Here is an 18,252-nt window from a genome sequence, read left to right on the forward strand (position 1 = left end):
CCATTTAAAACATTTCCTCAAAGATGCTGATGAATCTGACAGAAAATATTGAGATGATTTAAGAGTTTGCTGCTGGCTTTGTGGGCAACAATGTCAGATTGCACTTAGTAGGAAATTGGCAGGTCTTAGCTAGTGATTGGGTGTGATTCAGACTGCAGTGCTGTGGGCTGAGAAAGGCTCGATTTAATCATCATAACATGGGAGGACCTACCTACTCACTTCACTTAAGGCTAATGTGGTCCTTGTAAATAACACCTCAGAGCCACCTTCCTGGAGAAAGAGCAGTTAGCTTGTTTTTCTGAAATACAGTCAAACACATCAGGAGAATTAGCTCTTTCATCTACCCCCCTATCAACTTTGCCACCAACTGAAATTTAGTGGTTTCTTTCCTAAGTTAAAAGGACATTAATGCTTGAAGTCAGCCTAGGATCTTGCTGAACACATTTTAAGTTCCTTGTAATGCTAGGAAGCCTTTTGCTGTGAATGAATCACCTGCAGAAAAGTACGACACTGACACCCCTGTAGCCCCAAACACTCCTCTGTTCCCCGAAGAGACAGACCTTGGGTCAGAGCAGCACAATCTTATATCTACTGTCTCAACCCATTAGCAAATCACTCAGTTTTCCAACCCTGGTCTCTTTTCTGGGACTGTCAACAAGGAGGCCAATTAGTGTCCATTAGAGCAATGGACTTGGTGATGTGGAAATTTTTCCCAATTGTAACTGGACTGAAATCCCCAATTAATCCCAAAGGACTCAAAAAAACATTTGAGTCTTTTGTGAAAACTGCATAAGCTTGTCCTCTTCAATAATAAAGGCCTTCAGAGTTATAAGTATTATCACTGTAATTATTATTTTCCATATAAGATGATGAACACGTTAAGAGGTGCACTGATGAAAATAAAAGCAAAATGAAAACATTTAGTCATTAGCTAATACCTGCCCATTTTTGTTCTCCCCTGGTGCCTTTTGTTATCATTGCAGGAGCCATCAATGGGAAATAGGAAAGTATAGCTTAGGAGAAACAGCTCCCAGGTAAACCCATTCAACTGGAAGTCTACAAAGATCTTGCCCAGACCAAGTGTTGCCCTGTGCCAGGCTATCTCTCTCAGGCCAGTAAAACCAGTTGTCATCAAGTTGATTCCAACTTGTGGTGACCTCATGTGTGTCAGAGTAGAACTGTGTTTCATAGGGTTTTCAGTGGCTGATTTTTTGAAAGTAGATAACCAGCCCTTTTTTCTAAGGTGCCTCTGAGTGGACTAAATCTCCAATCTTTGGGTTAGCAGCCAAGCATCCTGTTTGCACCGCTCAGGGAACTCCCAAGCCAGTTGCCATTGAGTCGATTCCAACTCATGGTGACCCCATGTATATCAGAGTAGAACTGTGCTCTATAGGGTTTTCAATGGCTGTTTTTTTCAGTTGATTGCCAGGCCTTTCTTCTGAGGTGCCTCTGGGTGGATTCAAACTGCCAACCTTTGATTAGCAGCTGAGTGCTTAGCTGTCTGCATACCCAGGGACTCCTTCTTTCAGTGATCCCCAAAGCTGGCATGACCACTGTGTGTGCAGCTCTCCGTGTGATCGTGAGCACTCAGGAGCTGTGTGTTGATTTGCAATCTCCCTGGAGGACCTGTGAGTAGCTCCATAAATACTTTTTTGGCAACTTGGGACAGATTCAAGCTGCTATAAAAAGAAAAACCAGACCTATTTCTCCAAGCCAACACACTAAAACTGAAAAAGAGAGACCTCTGTGGAATACACACAGGAGGATGTGAATTAACTAGGTGTCACCTTTGAGTGGTCTGGGCCAAATGACAGCTAAGTGAAAAACAGACATTTTTCTTCACAGTGGTGATGGCTATCTGACATGTGTCGATGCAGTAGCATCTGTCTGCCTCAATGAAATACTTGGTCTAATTTCAGAATCACTCCCTGGAGAGACAGTGGAAAGAGAGAAATCACTTTGAAGTCCAAGAAGCCCTTTCTTCGACTATGTTCTGACATTTTGGGCATGGCCAATGGCAAAATATTCAACCGGAAAGTGACGCTGCAGGGAGAAGGAGAGAGTTCCACCTTCATACTGTCAGAACTCGCCTGAGGTGGGCTTCTTAGCGAAGCAGAGGAGAAGGGGAGTGGATGGAAGGCAGAAGGCTGTTGGCTAGAATACTGCCAGAATGTGCATTTTCCTCAGGGACTTGATTTCTGTCACACCATTTTGTTTGACAATTTCAAATCCAACTCAAACCCAGAGTTGGCAATGCTGATCAAGTGAAACTCAGAAGAAGGGTTTCAAAACTTGGCGGTTTACTGGGGTGAGTCCACCTTGGCAGCTGTGTCTATTGGTTAAGTGATGGCCTCGCCTTTTTCCAAAAGGGGACTGGGAGCCACTCAGAGGGTCACTGGAGAGGCACCCAAAGGCCTTCCTATTGGCCACAGAATGTGAAATTCCCAGCAATAGTCGTCCCTTTGGGATGAGGCCACCCTTCAAAAGACCTATAAAATGTAAATACGTGGGGAGAAGCGAGAGTGACTTATCAAGCCCCTGACATCAGGGACCTGAGGGACTGGGTGACATCAGCTTCTGATGGGGCAGGGGAGGGCCCCAAAAATCTAGAGTCTATGGCAGTATATTTCAAGGTGTAGTTGCAACTCATTGGTGGGTTATAACATGACCTTGGTAGGCCCCAGCCAGCCTTTAAAACATGAATTAGAACAAAAGGTACCAGAATGCAGAGCACATAGTAAGGGTATTATTTTGTGAAAATTTGGTCTTGGCTATAGCTACCTGTGTGCACATGTATGTCTGCATGTGTGTGCTGGGTTAAGAACATACGTGGAGTGGTGTTAGCTGCAGGGGTTCCGGTGAGGAAACGCCTGGGGACCCCAAAGCTGAGGACGCCCAGGCCAGTCTCCTTCACCATCTTGCTGAGGGCTGCCCTGGGGGTGACAGCACAGCTACAGGCTAATCCTCTGAAGCCATTTTTTTTTTAAATTGGAAAAAAGAAAATGCAGCCAACATCCCAACAATGCAACAGTGTCCCTCCCACTCATCTCCCAGGACCCCTTTTCTGAAGTTACGTCCCAGAAATCTTCTTTGTACATACAAGCACACACGTCCCATCTCTCCCTCCCTTTTCAAGCAAAAGGCAGCACAATACATGTTGTTCAGCACTTTGCTTCCTTCGTATCATACGTAATATTTGGGCACATAAAGTGCTACTTCAGTCTTTTAAACTGGCATTCCATTACTTAGTACACTGTAATTTTTTTTAACGAGCTCTTGGTGTTGGCAAAGAACACTGAATATACTTTGGGCTACCAGAAAAACAAACAAATCTGTCTTGGAAGATGTACAGCTAGAAAGCTCCTTAGAAGGGAGGATGGTGAGACTTCGTCTCATGTCCTTTGGACATATTATCAGGACGGATCAGTCTCTGGTCAAGGACATCATGCCTGGTAAAGTGGAGGGTCAGCAAAAAAGAGGAAGATCCTCAACGAGGTGGACTGACACAGTGGCTGCAACAATGGGCTCAAGCATAGCAACGATTGTGAGGTTGGCACTGGACTGAGCAGTGTTTCGTTCTGTTGTGCACAGGGTCACTATGAGTCGGAACTGACTCGGCAGCACCTAATAACAATTTTTTTTCACCAGCTCTGATGGACATTTAGGTGGTTTCCAGTGTTTTGCTTATTATGAACAAGGTTGCACATCTGCACACTTGTGCAATAATATCTATAGGACAGCTTCCTACAAGTGGAGTTCCTCCGTCAAAATGTATTTTAGATTTTCATGGACACCGTCCAGTTTCTTCCACTGAGGTTGTACCAAAATGTTGATGACATTTTGCTGCCAGGAATACTGGAGCCAAGATCCCCACTTCTTACAGTGCTTCACCGGTTGCTTTCATCAAAGCAACCTCGGTGCCATGTCTTGACACAGTATCCCTGCTTTCCCCTCCCCATCCCTTACTTCAAGGAAGAATAAACATCATTTCAAGACTTAATCTCCTTGGATATTTGAGAATAATGTTCCTAGAATGTGGCCATCATCAAAACGGCTTGGTTCAGTTCATGTCTTATGACGAATTTAACTGTGCTTTCATTTGGATTCAACTGGGAATAGGTAGCGTTTGAGTTCCTTAAGAGCGTACCCTTATTTTCAGATACTGGGAACCTGGGAGAGCTATGCAGCTCATTTGTTTGAGCCACCTGGCTGTCTTCCATGGTCAAACTTTTATGGTAAGATATGCATTACAATTGGACCAGTAATCAGACCCAAATTCCATTGCTCTGCCTCTACAAATACCTATAGACTACCTGGTGGTCTCCTTGCATCTCTGAGGTGGAGGCTAAATTTACATTTAATTTTGACTCAAATGACAGAAGGTAAAATCTTTCTGTTCTTTGAGCAGGGCTTAGTGGTTGTTAGATTTATAAAAAATATGATCTATTATAATGCTAACAACTTGCAATTTTGTTTTTGGAACCTGCTAAAAGAGGCGAGTATTGCAGTTCTATTACAGATGAATTCTTTACTGCTAAGCTAACCAAGAGGAGGGGAAACACTTCTGAGCATGGGAGCAAATATCATTTAAAATAATAAGCCTGTTTAGCCTCAAATCAAAATTAGAACAAGTCATCTTTACTTCGCTTTTAGTTGTCATATTTGGTTTCCTTCAATGGATAGCATTTTTAACCCCCCTAGGCTTTAGGCTTTAGGCAACATGTTGAAATATTTTCACACTTAAGAGCTGTGGAAAACATGAGGTACTCTTAAGCCAACATCTGCATATGAAACACAGGTTTAAAATATCTGAAAAAACTATGCTTACAGCTTTATTATGGGAATAACTATGACCATGGCCAAATATGAGACGCAATAAATGGTTCGTCGCCAAGAGAAACATTCCTAAAGAGGCGGATAATGTTAAAATATATATTAGATTGTACCACAAGCCTAGATAAGCTGCTGATTGTCTAACACCAGGGAAGTCAGTATAAAGTTGAAGCTAAAAACCTGTTCTGTGAAATCCCAGTTCATCCTTACCAGGGCACTTTCTCTCAGGAGCTCAGTCAAAATGGGAGATGATGTAAAATATGTGCCTAACAAGCAGTCAGCAGCTTGAATGGAGCAAAACAGCCCGGATCTAAGCAGTCTAATAAATAAATCGAGCATTTACTGCCAACAATCGTGTCATTGGGGCCACAGAAAATTAGAGCCGTGCAGCTGGGAAAGGAAGAGTCCACAGCCAGACAAGGCAGTGGAACGCACCCAGGTTTGATTATTTATGGTGTGTAGATGAAGAAACAGCTTTCCATATGAGGAACAGCTTAGCTGAGCAACAACAGTAAAGCTAAATCAGGAAGAGGTCCAGAGAAAGGGAGGGAAACAAAAGGGGACATGAATAAAAATGACAGCTAATAAAAAAATACAAACCAAAAATGCTGTAACTTTCACAAATAATTTGGGGCTAAAAGCAAAGGAAAAAAAAAAAAAGTTTTGCTGGCTTTCAAACAATTTTCCAAGAAGCAAAAGATACTAAGGAAAATGAACGTGCAGAACTTAAGAGCCAGCTTGTCTTGATGCCTTACTTAGCTACCATACTGGTTGCTGCTAAAGCTGGATTTATTCATGAAATGAGAAGTGGCGATTTGCTTGTATTTAGCTAATGCATTCATTTTTTCAACAAATATTTATATACTTGACTGCTAACTGAAAGACTGGAGATTCCAGTCCCTACAGAGGCACCCTGGGAGAAAGGCCTAGTGATTTACTTCTGGGAAATCAGCCACTGAAAACCCTATGGAGCCCAGGTCTACTGGGACACACATGGGGTTGTCATGAGTTGGAGCTGAGTTGATGGCAACTGGGTTTTTTTTTAAAACTGACACGTCAAGTACTGGGCCCTCTAGCGCTCAGTTCCTGCCCTCAAGAAGCTTATTGTCTAGTGTGGAAACTAGACAAGTCCACAGTGAGCTGCAGACAGTGGGGTGGGTGCTATGACAACAGCAAAACAGGGGGCGTGGGAAGCACAAAGTTGGGGCAGCCGCCTGGCGGATGTGCTGCTGGGCTGAGACCTGAAGACTACAAGCCCCAAAGCGTGGCCTGGGAAGGAAATAATTCAGTGAATTTTGCTTTCTACGTTGATTAGACACAACAAATCTCCATGAAGTCCAAATCCCATTTTTATTAGTTATTTAAAAATCAAAATGCACTTTTTTATACAAAGATGGCAATGTCCACTGTTCTCAGCAGTGTTTTCATCTTTGAATTCTGAACTGGAGGGCTACTTGAGCAGTTTTTAAGTATCTTTCTGTGGTATCACATACCTCTTCTTCCAGGCCTGGCCGGGCGCATAATCAATAACAGCCACCAGTTACTGTGTGCCCAAATGTGCAGACAAGGTGTCGTTGTTGTTGTTAGCTGCTGCTGAGTTGGCCCTCGACTCATGCTGACCTCATGCACACAGAATGAAACGCTGCCCAGTCCTGCACCATCACCGCTGTCATCTATAGGGCGTTCATTGCCTGATTTTCAGTAGATCGCTAGGCCTTTCTTCCTAGTCCATTTCAGTCTGGAAGCTCCGCTGAAACCTGTTCAACACACAAGCCACCATTGACAGATGGGTGGTGGCTGCATAGGAGGTGCATTGGCCAGGAATCGAACCTGGGTTTCCGGCACGGAAAGTGAGAATTCTACTACTGAAAAAGTTATTAGGGGCATGTCATTTTGTGTCTCATTGACTCTTCACAACAATGCCTTGTGGTAGGATCCACCTTCATTTTACAGATGAGGGAACAAAGGCTTAGACCTCTCCAAGGTCACACAGGGAGTAGGCATCAGGTGCTCTCCTCCATACTCCCTGCCTTTGGGCTCATGGAAAGGGCAAGACCATTGGGCAACAACTCTCTACCACGCCTAAGGAAGGCTCTGAGCTGCCCCTAAAGTTAAAACCAAAGAAAACCGAACCAGTTGCTATCAAGTCGGTCTTGACTCATGACAACGCCACGTGTGTTAGGGTAGAACTGTGCTCCACAGGATTCTCAATGGCTAATTTTTCAGAAGTAGATTGCCAGGTCTTTCTTTCAAGGTGCCTATGGGTGGGCTTGAACCACAAACCTTTCAGTTAGCAGAGCACGTAACTGTTTGTGCCACCCAGGGACTCCATTACTAGTTACTTTAGCTGAATTACTTATTCCTTTCTCCCTACCTACCAGACAGGAGTCTCTCTTCCCACCATTCTCACCCAAGTAGTGCTGCTACTAAGGGTCAGAACTTCTTTATTTCAGTGGCGTTTGGGGTTGCTCCCATTATAACCCTGGGTAGTGTTTCCAGACAGTGAGAGTTTTAACAAATGTTCTGTTCTGAATGAAGCCACATACACAGGAATCCAGTGAAAGTCCCTTTGCACTGCAAGTCTTCTTCTCTTTAAGAGTTTTCTGTAAAGATGAGCCTCCCCATCACCCCTGCCCATGATCAGTAGCCCTGTGAGATGAGTGGCCTAAACATAGTGAGGACACTGGGGCCGCTGCTCTAAAATACACTCTAGAACGGGGTCCACCCAGAACACTTACTCATGAACCAATGGCATCTCTCTACTTTTGTTCTTTTCCCCTTTCTAACTCTACTTCTTCCCAGAGATTGTCTGTGCTCTCGGTGCAAGAATACGTGCTGAGGTGATGGGGGTCTGGGGACCATGGTTTCAGGGGACATCTAGGTCAATTGGCATACAAAATGTACTAAGAAAACGTTCTGCATCCCACTTTGGTGAGAGGCGTCTGGGGTCTTAAACACTAGCAAGTGGCCATCTAAGATGCGTCAATTGGTCTCAACCTACCTGGAGCAAAGGAGAATGAAGAGCACCAAACACACACGGTAAAGATGAGCCCAAGAGGCAGAAAAAAGGCCACATATGCCAGAGAATCCATCAACCTGAGATGGGGGAGAACTGGATGGTGCCCGGCTAACACCAATCATTGCCCTGACAGGGAACACAACAGAGAATCCCTGATGGAGCAGGAGAACACTGGGATGCAGATCTCAAATTCTTGTAAAAAGACCAGGCTTAATGGTCTGACTGAGACTGGAGCAACCTTGACGGTCATCGTCCCTGGACCCTTTGTTAGCCCAAGACTGGAACCATTTCCGAAGCCAAGTCTTCAGACAGGGATTGGCCTGGACTGTAAGATAGACAGACAATGATACTGGTGAGGAGTGAACTTCTTGGCTCAAGTAGACACTTGAGACTATGTGGGCAGCTCCTGTCTGGTGGTGAGATGACAAGAAAGAGGGGGACAGGAGCTGGTTGAATGGACATGGGGAATACAGGGTGGAGAGGAGAAGTGTGCTGTCTCATTAGGAGGAGAGCTGCTAGGAGTACACAGCAAGGTGTGTGTAGCTTTTTGTATGACAGACTGACTTGATTTGTAAACTTTCTGCTAAAGCGCAATAAATTAAAAAAAAAAAGAATACTTGCTTAGGCACTGGCTGCAGGCAGGCACCTCTGCAGCCTTGGGGCCTGCAGACCTCCCTTTGTGTGCTGAGTGGATGTGTTCTCCCCGACACCTCTGGTCTGAAGACATGCTCCAAAGGCCACTTTTCACACCTAAGGACTGAGCAGGCTATGAACTATTTCACAGTCTGAATTCAAGTTTCATGGTTTGAATTCAAGTAATATTCTTGGTAGATCTCATTTTTAAATGTCTTTAAGATGGATCTGCCAAAAACAAACCAGGTGCTGTGCTGGATGGTAACGCTGTTTCATTGCTAATCCAGGAACTCTAAGCATACCCAGCAGTGGTGGGCGGATACTATCTCTGTGAAACTGGGTAGAGTGCCATCGAAAAACCCAAAATATGTCAGAGGTCTCCACCCCTACCCTCTTATTCTCAAATTTACAAAACTATTTTTAAAAAGCCAAGGATTGAGTTTTCCCTTTTGGTACTGTGTGCGCCAAACTATACCTATGATTGCTTTTCAAAGTCAACAGTAAAAAAAAGACGACTTGAGACTCACTAGCTTATCAATTTGAATTCAGCTCTTCCTGTTATAGGAAACCTCCTCAGGCACAGGAAAATGTTATCATGATCCTTGGGCCGAACTTCAGGGCTGGCTACATACACAATGCTTTCATTCAACGGCCAGGATTTTATTAGGATGAATGTTTAAATTCCCCCTTCTAAGAAAATGATTTTGCAGCCAGGATGGTCAGAAACTTCAGATGGCAACTTTCCTGATTTGAATTAACTTCCCAGGAATTTACGAGGCACTCCTGACTTTCAAGAAGAACTTCGGCTTGAATGGCACAGTCGCATCTCAAATCGGTCAGCTGGCGACAAACCCTCCGGGGTTACTGGCAAGGGAGGGAAAGCAGGTGAGACACAGAGACATCTAAACTATCTCGTTCACTTCCAGACTGTAAGTTTTCTGGCCCCAAAGACTACTTGAAAATGAGTTTTTACCAAGAAAGCAGATTTTTTTTTTTTTTAAATTAGCTGAAGTACTACAAAAATTTTGACTACTTTCCTGTGGAACACTACAGCTATGAGACTTCCCAACAACTCATCTTCAAGGCAATGTGCATGTAAGAAAATAGAAGAGTTAAAAAAAAAAAATCTAAGTCCTGAAAACATAGATTTTAAATTATGATAGATGATAACCTTATTAAATATACTGCTATACAGCATATTCAAATAATCCAGAGAATTTAATAAATATCAACATTTACCATCGGACTTGATATTGTTTGCGACTAAAATGGTTTTGCCACCTGAAAACGTAGTGCTGGTCAGCCTATGTAAGTGGAAAGCATAACACGAACAGAAGGACACGCACCCGTGTTTTTGCGGAAAACTGTATTTGAAGCACAGCCTACAAACCTCTACATTTCAGTCTCCAAATCTGGTTCTTTTCACTTATTCTGAAATGAAGGCTAAGACACTGAGAGCTGGTACACACAATTTTAAAATTAGTCTCACACGGTTGAAAAATATGCACCAAGGGCTTGTATTTTATAAGAAAATGAACCTATGTACAAAATCACTTCTGTTCATTAACACTGAGCCGAACTTGCTTGATTTTGTAATTAAGCACCACAAATAAAACACGAGCTTTCAGAGAAAGGTCACAGGAAGAAAGACCCCTTAACCCCCCTCTGTTTCCACTGTTTCATTTTTCAATTTCTTTGGAGAATTGAATCCCCGCCCCGTCACAGAATGCATTCAAAATCGTCCAGAGTTTGGAGGGGTCTTCACAATTATGCTGCTGCTCCCAGTGGTGAAGGAGATCTTCTCTCCTTCCCAGGGTCTGAGCACACAGGAGGCAGTTAAAGCCCGAGTGGGAGTAAAGGAGACTCATGTTGGGGCCGGGGTGCATTTGGCCCTTGGAGTCTTCTCCCAGCTCACTGTTTCCCAGGTGGGCTTCTTCATTTTTTATTTGTATTTGCGCATTATTCCGTTGATGAAGGTAGAGCTGCCTTTTCAGTTTAGGAAATGCGTGTAAGTCCTCCCCAGATGCACAAGGCTTACCCAGCTTTCTCCTCTCGGGATACTGCTTCCAGTAAGGAGCAGCATGTCTAACCAGTTCTTCCTGAGCTCCTTTGCTCCCTGGCAAAAGCCCTTCCTGCGGTCGGCCCTGAATTTCCTCTCCGTGAACATATAGCAAATGAAACTTTATTTCTGCAAAAGACTGGGTAGTGATTTGACAACGGCCACATTTGATTTGTAATTTGACTTCGTCCACTTGGTTTAGAAAGAGGTCTTCTTCCAGGCTTGATTTGTTTTCCCTGAAAAGGGGGGAAAGAGTCTATATAAGATTTCATGGAAAAACAGAACGTGAACTTTTCCTTTCAGCTCTTACCCTCCAGGGATCTAAAACACACTCACTGATGAGAAGTACAAAACACCCCAACCAGGCGCCACTGAGTCAGCTCCAATTCAGGATGACCTCCTACGTGTCAGGGGAGAACTGTGCTCCACAGGGTTTTCGATGGCTGATTTTTTGGAAGTAGATTGCCAGGCCTTCCTTCTGAGGCACCTCTGGATGGACTTAAACCTCTGACATTCCGATTAGCAGCTGAGCGTGTTAAACATTTGCACCACTCAGAGACTCCAGGACGTACAAAGGTTGGAGTAAACAGAGCATAGGCAGACCTTCAGCAAAGGCCACAGTGAAAGCTACCTGTCACTCCTGCCTGGGCCACACATTTCTCAAGCTCCCGGGGGTCATTTAGAAAGAGTGTTTCCCTTTCTGCATCTCTCCAGGTGAGCACATTCTTCTTTGATTACTGACAGCAGCAGGGATAAAAAAAAAGAAATTTTTTTTTTTTTTGATAAGGACACTGAAAAGTCAGGTAATACCAAGTCAAGCATGGCAGGCACAAGCTTGGCTCCACTGAAGGTGGTTGTCGGCACCACCTGGCTGTGGCTGTCGCTAGTCTTGAGCATGGATGCAGATTGGACACCATTCTAAAAACCAAGTTCTAACTAAAAGAACATAATTCAGAGGGGAGGTTTCTTGAGGGAAGCTGCTATTTAGGCAAATACATGTATCTGAAAGGGGACAGTAAAGCTTGAAGGAAACCAGAGAAAGTGTAGACAAACAAGGGCAAAACAGGACAGGCCGCTACTATTTTTAATGAATGAGACAGAGTAAGCCAAAATTGAATTGAAAGTACGATTCATATTTAGAAGAAGTGGATAATTAAGAATGATGAGGAACAGAGGATCTGAGGTGTTGGAAGATGTGTGGTTCTCACACTGCTGATGAGGACAGTTTCAATGAAACTCCCTCTTGGTCACCTGGGGGACAGGCGACACACAGGTCCACACGGCTATTAGTGTACTGCGGGTGTGTCCCTGGCTCACTTCCGGCTCTCTAATCACTTAGCTAGCCTGTTTGTTTATAATACTAGGACCTGCGAAAAGGAAATGACATCAGACAAGGTTAATCTGGCCTGATGGGAAAAACAGGGTAAAGGTCAGTGTTAGGTCTGGTTCCCTTTGGTCTGGCTGGACACCCCCCCGCCACCGCCGCCCGCTGCCGAGTCCCTACCCTGGGTCAGGCTGTGTTCTGGGGCAAACGCTGCTGTTAGGTATAAATTCTGTGGACATGATTTTGGGAGAAATCACTTGTAAACACTCTAAGAAACTATATACGATCACTTACAATTTCCTATCTCAGATACAGATTAATCTTCTACCTCCTTACTGTCCCCAGTATACCTCGGACAGGCATTAACGTCCTCGCTTATGGAGGTTAAAGTAAAATTAAAAATCCACGACTGGGCAGAAACTATAGAATATTAAGGTCACTGCACAGCACTCAGGGGAATTTTACCCTGAGAGTCGTTTTTACAAACTGGATGGCCACAAGGAATAGGAAATCTTAGCGCCTCCTCCCAATCAAAACAGATTTCCTGGCCAGCCCTCGCTGCCATCAGCACTCACCTCTGTGCCGAGCCCTCTGTCCCTGGCACACTGGAGTCTCTGGTCTTCAGCGTGTCCCCTGGCTGTGGTTCGCTGGGGGAGGGCTCGGTGCTGATCACGACCCTGTGCACTTCTTTCAGGTGGCCAAAATAGACCCTGACGTGACTGAACACTTTTGTACAAAATTCGCAGCACAGGAGTCTCCGGGGGCGGCTCTCACCGTGGTGAAGCTTCATGTGTGTGCTCAGGCTGCCAGAACGGACGTATGTCTTGCGACAGATGCGACAGCTATAAGGCCGTCTGTTCGTGTGCGTGCTCATGTGGTCTTGAAGGTGCTGCCTGAACTCAAAGTGGTGGTTGCAGACCTGACACCTGTGGCAAGGCTTCCCCAGGCCAGAACGCCCATTCTTAAAGGCAAGGATGGGCTTAGTGGAAGGACTGTCATTCTGCTTACCACCGAGGGCTTCAGAAGTGAGAGAGTTATTTAGCGCAGCGTCCTGCCCCAGGCTGCCGGGAGTGTGGGACTGTAGCGTAGCTGCAGGCGAAGCCAGGGAAGCCAAGGCTGGCATGACAAGTACAGGCTTGGGCATAATGCTACGGTATTTTTTCACAGGTTTTTGATCTCTGGGTTCTTGGGGATCAGTTTTTACTCTTTCTTTACCGTTTCTACACTTATTAATGATGCATTTCCTCCGTTTTCCCTGAAACGTCAAGATTTCATCTGGTAGCTTGCGTTTCCTCGCTCTCCTCCTGGCTGCCCCGCTGTTCAGTTTTGTTTTGTGGTTGGGGTCTAGCTTGGGGGCTGGACAGAAGGCACTTTCACAGGGACTTTGCCTTGATGACACCTGTGGAACAGGTATCTTATCAGCCATTTTGGTGGCTACATTGAAGCCTTCTGGGATGGAGGATATCTTATCACAGTGGGCCCTGTGCCCAGGTAAAGGCAAATCTGCAATGTGCTTAATTTTGCAAAACTCTGTTGTTTTCATTCTTGAGTAGGGTAAGATAGGCAGTTTACCTTTGGGGACTGAAGAAATCATCTGAACTGCATTGCCAAAAACTGCTGGTGACCAACTGGTCATGGCTTTTGCGAGATGGACAGTAGAAGGTTTATGGCAGGTTTTCTTGCCTGCCCAGCTTGCTGTCTCTGAAATCCTCGTGTGGGCCTGCTCCACTGCAGGCTCTTGGACGGTGGATGATCTCAGGGTGGCAGGAGCATTCACATCTCCACGGCTGGGCGTCAGTGGAGGTCCCAAGGCTCTGAGGCCACCTTCACTGGGCAGAGCAGCTGGGGCTTCATCTCGTGACGGTGCTTGCTCGGATGATAGGGTTTTGTGGGGGAGTTCGGGATGGATGGGTCGGGGAGAAGACATTTGAGGACACGTCTGGGTTTGGACAGGAGGTTTGCTACAGCTACTCTCCAAGGAGCTCGGACTGGGTTTCTTTTCTGTTGCCTTGCTATTTCTTGGGGGTTGGTACCGAGGAATAGGCAGTTTAAGGTTTTCAGGCAGGGGCATTCTGGGTTTTTGGATTGGCTGCGCTGAGGCCATGTGTGGCAAAGCAATGAGAGAAAACGTCCCCTCCTGGCCAGCGACCTGCATCAGAGCATAGTTCTGGGAAGGCATCACCAGCGGCTTGGAGTTGATGGAGGGTCCTGGATTAAGGTGGTCAGAGAATGATGGGGAATGACATGGCAGCACTCTGGATGTTAGGGCTCTGGGCACAATTTTTGGTGCAATGGTCCTAAACTGGCTCTTATTCTGAACACCTCTTCTGCTCTGTATTGTTCCAGGAGGGGAGTCTGAGTCACCTGCAATGACAAGACAACACAGGAGGTCACTGTCGTATAACTGTCCTGTTGCTGAGAGTTCACATAAGCTCCTTAACATTTTCTCTGCACAAAATGCACTCCTGAAGGAGCCCTGGTGGCACAGTGGTTAAGCGCTTGGCTGCTAACTGAAAGGTTAGCAGTTTGAATCCACCAGCTGCACTGCAGGAGAAAGATATGGCAGTCTGCTTCTGTAAAGATTACAGCCTTGGAAACCCTATGGGGCAGTTCTACTCTGTCCTATAGGGTCACTATGAGTTGGAATCGACTCAGTGGCAATGGGTTAAATGCATTCCTTGACCCACTCCTACCCTTCCTGTGTCCTTCAAGACCCAGCTTGAAGGTCAGCTGTGCCCCATCTCCCACAAAGATTTATCATTTTCCTCTATAATTCCATAAAACCAAAAAAAAAAAACCACCAAACCAGCTGCTGTAGAGTTGAGTCTGACTCATGGCAACACCACGTGTATCAGAGTAGACCTGTGTTCCACAGGCTTTTCATGGCTGTGACCTTTTGGAAGCAGATCGCCAGGCCTTTCTTCTGCGGTACCTCTGGGTGGGCTCGAACTGCCAACCTTTCAGTTAGCCGCCAATTGTGTTAACCATTCATGCCACCCAGGGACTCTACAGTTCCACAGCGCCTGTTATACCACGTACCATTTTCCACAATACTTTATCTATTTATGTGCATCTCTCCCGTTAAACACCGAGCTTCCGGAGACCTGGGGCTTGGTACTTATCATCCTTGTATTCCATCAGTCCAGTCTCTCTATCCAATTCTGACTCATCTTCCCAGGCCCTGGGCAAACCCACCTCCCTTCCTGATCTCCTGAGCTGTGAAGTCTCTCCTCTGGTTGCCTTCTCTGGCAGGTTGGCTGTGCATTTTATCTATTTTATAGCTACGTCTTGCTTGCCCTACAAAGCTGAAACTCTGTGAGACTGAAGCTTACATTTGATTCATCTTGATATTTCCCACAGTATCTTTGGCATGAAACAAATGTTTCTTGTAACAAACGCATATCTCACTCAGTTTCAGGAGACATCATTTGACCCACTGGCACAGTGGACGGATTCCAGACTGAATGTGAGCTTTGTTGCTGTTGCCCATGTGACTCGTGAATTTCTCCTCACACCTTTCAAACTGTTTATGTGTGCTTTTGCAATTAAATCAGCAGTATTACAAAAACTAATGTGACACCTTTTTAAAAAACGCTAAAGAAAAACAAAAAGATATCAAGTAATAAGTAAAGATACAGAGACAACATAAAAAACACACAAATCATACAAAAAGCTCCTTCTAGGCCACTGATGGAAACAATTCTACCTGTAACACTTTATACTCCCTAGATTTATTAGCCTGAATGAAGACCAGTTACTACTACTCTAAGAGAAAACTTATGGGAACATTTTGATACATGCTTTTATGGACTAGGTGGATCACCTCTTCTATCCCTTTACGCTTCACGGTCACGAGGCTGGCTGCAGAAGAGCTCCCCCACTTCACGGTCACGAGGCTGGCTGCAGAAGAGCTCCCCCACTTCACGGTCACGAGGCTGGCTGCAGAAGAGCTCCCCCCCGACTTCCGTCTGTCGTCCTTGTGCTGTCAGGTTGATCTGGACCCACAGTGACCCCATGTGACAGAGCAGAACTGCCCACAGGGTGTTCTTGGCTGTAATCTCTACAGGAGCAAATCGCCACGTCTTTCTCCTGCGGAACCACTGGATGGGTCTGAACTGCTAACTTTTCGCTTAGCAAGCCAAGCACTTAACCATTGTGCCACTAGGGCTCATGATCCCCCATTTCTAAGTATCTCATATTAATCAAACTTCATTTCAATTACATTTACTAGGTACCTGGGAGCCCTGGTGGCGCAGTGATTAAGAGCATGGCTGCGAACCAAAAGGTTCAATCCACCAGGCGCTCCTTGGAAACCCTATGGGGCAGTTCTACTCTGCCCTGTAGAGTTGCTATGAGTTGGAATCTACTCAACGGCACCTAACAACAACAACAACAGGTACCTACAATATTCTAGGAATTGGCTATCCCAGGCCCATAATCTTTCTGAAACTTTTGGGGGCAGACGTGTTTTGGAATGTACATATTTTCAAATTTTATAAAAGTAATAAGATGAATATTACCAATAATCACATAACACCCAGCAGAGTCTGGGGAATACTCACAATTAAACCTATTTCCACTCTGTAGCAAAAAATGAGAATATTCAAAACAAGCAGGACAACTGAAGATTCCTAAACAGTCTTACTTCGGTTCAGGTCAACTTCTACCTCTGAATGAATTTTGTTACCCAACTTCTGATTAAATTCTCTGTATTCAGACTTTGCAGTTGTAGGTAATGGATTGATGAACTATTTGTCTTGGGCATACCAGGAATATAAAGACGAAAGGAACAATTTCTGCCTTAAATAGCTGGCAATCTAGTGAAATAATTTTTTTTTTTTTTAAATTAGAATCCACCATGATTGTCATTCCTACAGCTAGTGAACTAACAGAATTTTGGTAAGAAGTCAGCAAAAGCAAACACAAAATGAACCCAAATAAATAAAAAAGTAGCACTGTAGGAAGGAGGTTGAAATGTATCTTGACTAGCTTATTTCAGAAAGTAATCAATGTATGATGAAGAAAAAGGGATGTTATGAAACATTTCACATGGTAGCATGCACTGTTGTAGAAGGGAAAAGACCAGTGTTGTGGACTAGAAAAATCAGATAAGAATAAGTACATAATCCGTTATTTTCCTTTTAGGTCTGTTACCATGAAGCTCATGGGTAGACTGATTGGTCCATCATTTCACAGTAGTCAGCTAGATGGATCTGCTACATTAGATTCTTCCTCCAACATAGTTTTCTTCTTTTATTTTTACAGTCTTTTAACTTAAATACCATTCATTTTATGCCTTCTCATCTTTTTGGAAGCAGTACTGAGGTAAGTAGCAAATAAATTAAATCAAGATTGAGTTTGTAGAGAGGCTAAAAGTAACTGATGGCTAGAGACAAGACCTATTAAAAATTACATTAGTAATAATAATGGTCTTGTCATCTAAACAACAGATTGGGAGTAGCGAAGAGAGAAAAGAGAAAACCCCGAGTCATTTATATCTAGTTCATGCTCCTGATTAGGTAGAAAATATTTATAGCAAGAAGAGCTGGAAGAAAGGTTAAAGAAGAAAGGTTAGTTTGTCTTTAATGGTATCAATCATAAAAAACCCCAAAATCAAACCCGTTGCCATTGAGTTGGTTCCGACTCATAGCAATCCTACAGGACAGAGTAGAACTGCCCCATAAGGTTTCCAAAGGATGCCTAGTGGATTCGAACTGCCAACCTTTTGGGTTAGCAGCCTAGCTCTTAACCACTGTGCCACCAGGGCTCCAATATCAATCATAAACCCTCTTCAAATAATATGTGAAAATAACACATCACAGCATAGGCCATATCAACTCACTTGTTTGCTCATAACTGTTCCATGGTTCTACATCTCAAGTAAAAGCCAAAATCTTGACTTAGCTCTTTTACTCCCCTGCCTCCAGCCACAGTGGTCTCTTTGCTGTTCCTTAACCTGCCAGACAAGGAGCCCTGGTGGCACAACAGCTAAGCGCTGGGCGGCTAACCCAAAGGTTGGAGGCCTGAACTCACCCGGCCGCTCTTTGGAAAAACGATCTGTTTCCATAAAGACCACAGCCTAGAAAACCCTATCGGGCAGTTCTACTCTGTCACATGGGGTCGCTAGGAGTTGGAATCGACTTGACAGTATCAGAGAACAACAATTTGCCAGACATGTTCCTTCCTCAGAGCCTTCGCACTTGCTGTTCCCATACTCTTCTTCTAGGTAAATCCCCAGTACTTGCTCCATTGTTTCTTTCAAGGTTTTGTTCAAAGGTCCTTTTCTTATGACTACCTTATTGAAAAATGTACTACCATTCTGGACTCCCTATTCCCCTTTCCTGTATTAAGGTTCTCCACAACATTTAATCCATATAATGTATT

At 44.5% G+C, this 18,252-nt stretch overlaps 1 protein-coding gene across 42 annotated transcripts in view; it reads right to left on the reverse strand.

Moving 5' to 3' along the window:
- Positions 1 to 1,959: 1,959 nt before the first annotated feature.
- ZNF438 (zinc finger protein 438) overlaps positions 1,960 to 18,252 on the reverse strand; it is a 223,164-nt gene continuing 206,871 nt past the window's right edge. For 36 of the 42 annotated variants that reach the window (XM_064285036.1, XM_064285032.1, XM_064285001.1 and 33 more), the window contains 2 exons: positions 12,444 to 14,232; positions 1,963 to 10,780 (listed from right to left, as the gene is read on the reverse strand). In XM_064285036.1, the coding sequence (XP_064141106.1) occupies positions 10,165 to 10,780; positions 12,444 to 14,232 (2,405 nt within the window). In that variant the 3' untranslated portion in view covers positions 1,963 to 10,164. Of the gene's footprint in view, positions 10,781 to 12,443; positions 14,233 to 15,691; positions 18,239 to 18,252 lie in introns of those variants that run through there. The other 6 variants (XM_064285043.1, XM_064285044.1, XM_064285045.1 and 3 more) reach the window with 3 other exon arrangements.

This window comes from Loxodonta africana, chromosome 4, assembly GCF_030014295.1.
Source record: "Loxodonta africana isolate mLoxAfr1 chromosome 4, mLoxAfr1.hap2, whole genome shotgun sequence".
Taxonomy (NCBI): Eukaryota; Metazoa; Chordata; class Mammalia; order Proboscidea; family Elephantidae; genus Loxodonta; species Loxodonta africana.